The sequence below is a fragment of the Montipora capricornis genome, chromosome 11 (assembly GCF_036669925.1).
Source record: "Montipora capricornis isolate CH-2021 chromosome 11, ASM3666992v2, whole genome shotgun sequence".
NCBI lineage: Eukaryota > Metazoa > Cnidaria > Anthozoa > Scleractinia > Acroporidae > Montipora > Montipora capricornis.
Window position 1 is genome coordinate 27,416,173 of NC_090893.1, and position 5,000 is coordinate 27,421,172.

Consider the following 5,000-nt stretch of genomic DNA (forward strand, 5'->3'; position numbering starts at 1 on the left):
CATTGACGCATTGGGAGGATGGTCGAAGGACGTAGAAGAAACTATGAAGAAGCTTGTTGGTGCCCGATCAATGTGTGTTTTAGAGGAGATGCAGAAAGCCACCATTTCATACTCGTTGCATATAGCTCGTTATTTCAAAGCAGCTGTTTTTATAATTTGGAACATTCTATTTTTTGATAATGAACTATTAACCTTTTATTATCACTTTTAATTTATTGTACATATTGTATACTTCTTTTCAACATTTTTAAAAACTGTTATTTTATAGGATCATTTGCTTAGATGTATGGTTGTGTAACTAGTTTGATTTCCTTTTAGGTTGTATAGGTTACGCTGGGCTCCCTATACATGCCATACATTTTTTGCATCTATACGTTTTGATACTGCAAATAATAATAATAATAATAATAATAATAATAATAATAATAATAATAATAATAATAATATGTAAACTTTATTCACTTATTTGGTTTTATCAACGGAGTTGACAATGTAAATTGGACACCGTACTGAGATTCTAAAAGCTGATGTTTAGCCCTTCGTCAGAGCTAATCTGGATTCGCTCTGAATTTACATTATCAAATCCGTTGATAAAACCAAATTTTTGTATACTACTTGCCCACCGACGAACCACCACAGTTTCTTTAGAAACTAGCCCCTTTATTCACTGATGTCGCCCATTCTGCTCAAAAGCTGGAATCTTTAGCAGCCCTGTATCAAACAGTACAATTTCCAAATGTATATCAACGTACATTAAAATCTAATCTGTTTCAAAGGAAGCCTCTGAGAAATAATTATCATATGAAATAAATCTTATGTTACTTATGCTAGTAGGCATTTTTTCAAAATTTGAATTAACCCTTGGTAACGATAACCTGATGCTCTGCCTTGTAGAATAGTTGTGATTGTCAGAAAACCTTATAAAATACGATGAGAAATAGATAGGACCTGATGTATTTTGACAAAAGAAGAAGGAAAGACATGTCCATTGCTTTCGAGAAGCGCATGCCCCACGTAATTATAAAGGCAGATCCATGTTGTAGGTGCTCAGTGCGGTTTTTTTCTGGTGTTTACAGTGTAGTAGACTACTTCATGTGATATTGCGCAGTCATCAAATCATGGATGAACTGTTGTGTTTGTAAACAAGTGTAGATATCTCTTTTGTCACGAAACCTCTAATGCGGCCCATAGTACTAACTCTACTTTCCAACTTTTTGCACGTATCGTCCGCGGTTGAGTGCTTACTTCTAGATCCAGGCTGTGACTTGCAGAAATAGTTATATTCGCCAAGGTCACCTGCAAGTTGCTTGTGGATTAAGATAGCACAGTTAGTCCGGATACGGAGCGATAATTTTTGGTACTGATGATGATCACTATAACGATAACCATAACGATGATAATTATGATGATTATGATAATTATGATGGGGGTGATAACATGATTCTGTTCGAATTCCTAACGTAGAGAACATTGTGGTGGGAAAGAGCACGACCCAATCCTCCATCTACAGTGACGATTACTCTAATGGCACATCAGACAAAGCAGTTGATGGGAATCCTGACCAAAAATTTAAGAATGGACACTGCTCACGTACTTTAAAAGATAATCCAGGCTGGTGGCGAGTGGATTTGAGCAGCTCTGTGCAGGTCTTTGAAGTGGGCATCGTCATTGGGAATTCGCCCTTGTCTGACAGGTCAAATGTTACAAGGAATCAAGCCTACAATATAACATTGGGTGAGAAAAAAACACTTGCAGAAATCTGCTGTTGAAAAATGGTGAACTGAGCCATAAATTTAACACTAAGATACTTTTTAAGCTTGACTCCAAGAGAATCATAACTAAAATGTGTTTTTATTTACTGTAAAAATTTACAGACTTCAAAAGCTTTTTGTGTGCTTCAATTAAGAACTGGTTCATGGTTAGTGTGCCTATATGGAGGTGTGGAAGTTATGAGAGCACGATAGAGGCATACGAGTTGCTCGAAGCGACAGCCTAAAGCAACTCTAGCACCTTGAGAGCGCTCCGAACTTCCCAAGTGCATCCAGAACTTAATATACAAGTGTATGCACTTCTAAAGGGATGGACTAATTCTTTTATAACATATCAACATAAAAAAGCCGCTTCATTGATTAAATTCGCAATTCTCATCATCGAAAACAGATGCATTTTTTGCCTAATTGAAAACGCACCCCCTTGAAAAACAAGTACACTGGAATTGGTATGAAAAAACACCCAGAACGTTTGATTTCCTCTCAAAAAACCTGACTATCGATAAAAACGAATTGGAAAAAAATGTCTTCAAACTATAATAGAAGTGACAAATTCTTTAAAAAAATTCATATCCTTTTTAACTCGACGGCTTGCTGAGTTTCAAAACAGCATTCAAACTGGATTGTGTAGTTGGTGAAAATGGGATAGTTCGGTGTCATGTTGCGTGTACAGCAAACTTAGTTTCTTGACCTCACTGGGAAAAGTATCGGTAGTAGTGGAAGACTCAGTGGGATCGGTGACAAGATAGCGAGACAGGACCTCACTGCAATGGTCGATGGGCGAGCGTTGAAATGTGCTAGGCTGTGATGACAAAGGGCAACCATTCAGTCTCCTCCAGTTTTACGACTTTGGCATTCGATGGAAAAACGTTTGGCAATTCTTGGTTTTTGCTGGAGAAGTATTTTTCCATTTTATCGTAACAGAAGTGGTTGTTTGTTTAGGGAAAACTTATATGGTCACCGTTTGCTTGTAGAAATTTGCACACGTCATCTCATACCCTCGGCCGTGAGTTTGGGTAAGAAATAAAAGACCTGTTGAGCACGTTTTTTAGTGATATGGGCACACGTGCTATTCTTTTAAAAGAAGACAAGAGAAGTGCTTTGAGAAGCTTGAGTTGCAGGCTCTAAGTAAAAGATGCTTTTGCCCTGAAATGGGTCTCGCACTGTCCCAAATCCACTTACTTTGTTTTTCCTTTGATAGAAAGGTAGAGCTACTTTTCAAAGCTACTAACGAAGTACATATTTTATGCATTAGCGGTAGTCCCGTTGCCCATAATCGCACAGGTTACTAGTATTTTCCTTTTCAAACGCGATGTTGGCTTGACCCAAATCAACTGTAGTCATTACGTGGCGTTAAATTATAGATTTGCACATAGCGAATTCCACCTTTATTTCTCTCGAGCTACAGGGTCCATATTTAGGTCAGTGATCGCTTGTTACTTCGTCCATGACTAATTATTAATTTGACCTCAAAATATCTATTAACTTTTAGGGTTAAATTTAACCTTTGAAAGAACCGAACTGCTGGATTAATTATGTATAAAATGCATTAAAGTGCCCCTGTCATAAAATAAATAAATAAATAAATAAAAATATATCACTTCCACTTTTTCTTCAGATTTTAAAAGTGTGTTTGCCTAACACCTGACTTGCAAGATTTTTAGCTTTGACTTTTATCCGAAGGCCGTTTACTTTGGGTGGAAGTTTTGGATTTCACGGTCTGCCATTTCAACCGCTCAAAACTGACCGGTTGCATGGATCCCATAGGGTTGCACTGGATCCAGGGAAAAGTGATTTCATAGGCTCTTAAAATTTCATCGTGTGAATGCAGCTTGTTATGGATGCAAACGCGAGTTGAAAAATGTGAAAGCCCAAAACTCCCTTGCTGCATATTAATTCTGCGGCGTAGACACGTATTGCATTATTAAACTAGTGAGCCTCTGACGTCATTTTCTTATCGATCCAGCTCTCTCAAGATCTTAAAGTTAGAAATGTCGGATAATTAAATAACAAAATTCCAGTTAAAAGAACCAGGTGTCTTTTTTTTTTTAAATCAAGACTTAAAACTATGGGTGCTCAGCGTTTAGTTAATATAGTTAGAATAAGAATTGATTTTGTGGTCACAGTGGCACTTAAAGTTTAGCCTGCACTCATTTTGACAAAGGGGTAATTTTCAAAACGTCAGCTTGCCATTTCACCAAATTAACCCAGAAAAACAAAAATAAAGGTGCTTTTTTCACTTGAATTGCAGGTTACAACACATTCAATGTAACAGATAATCCAGTTTGTGCGCGATGGGATGGTTCATTTGAACAGCAAGCATCACTTGTGTGTCACATGCAGCCGCCAAGGAATGGCAGATTTGTTGGTATCTTCACAACCAGGAAACAGTTCCTACAGCTCTGTGAGGTTGAAGTCTTTGCAAAAGGTGCTTCAGTGTTAAGTAAAGCTGTAGCAGACCTGGTATTTATAGCATTATCTCTTTTATTCCCTTGTAAGACTGACACACTTCTACCCTGCACCTCGTCAGTTCTGACGATTATATGAGAATTGCGTGAGATCAAGTATTCATTTGGGATTTTAAAAGATCATACAATGACGTGCGAGATGATCAATTGTTGAAAGTGCAAACCCTTAAATTTTCTTGCACTTATGAAACTCTGAACATTGCAAAACTGCTTGCTTGCGCTAATTTTTAAAGTTTCCCTAAAGCGTACATTTAGTCCTCGTTTAAAGTAAGATACCACAGGCGCCCCAAGCTCAGTGTGAGCATGACCGACAAACATATATGGATTTGTATGAGAATGCCGATAAAAAGCTTAAGAAGATAACTATATAAAAAAAATCTCAATTAAAAAAACCTAACCTTATTGCCATCGTGGATAGCTCCCTTTCTGTGTGGTTATTTTCCACATGCGACGCGAATTGAGCAATTTCACAATTTCGTGGTCGTCAACGGTTATAATAAAATCCAAGGGCTGGAGAATGAATTCTTAGGTGCCACCAATTTGAGTCAAATATTCCTGGATAACATATTTCCACGGTCACAATTTCATATCAGAATTAATTGACAAAGATTGAACTTACATGTCAACCCACTATCAACGCAATAGCAGTCCTGCGAGCAACGTCAGGTGGTGAATATTGCAACAAAACAGGATAAAAAGGCGGTGCTTTAGCACAAAAGTGGCTACTGCTTCGACCGTTGATAACAAACTGACCCTTACCGGG

At 37.7% G+C, this 5,000-nt stretch overlaps 1 protein-coding gene across 1 annotated transcript in view; it reads left to right on the forward strand.

The window, feature by feature from the left end:
- LOC138023276 (neuropilin-2-like) overlaps positions 1–5,000 on the forward strand; it is a 49,837-nt gene that overhangs the window by 23,623 nt on the left and 21,214 nt on the right. The window contains exons 4-5 of the mRNA XM_068870292.1: positions 1,465–1,734; positions 4,021–4,197. Of these exons, the coding sequence (XP_068726393.1) occupies positions 1,465–1,734; positions 4,021–4,197 (447 nt within the window). The remainder of the gene's footprint in view (positions 1–1,464; positions 1,735–4,020; positions 4,198–5,000) is intronic.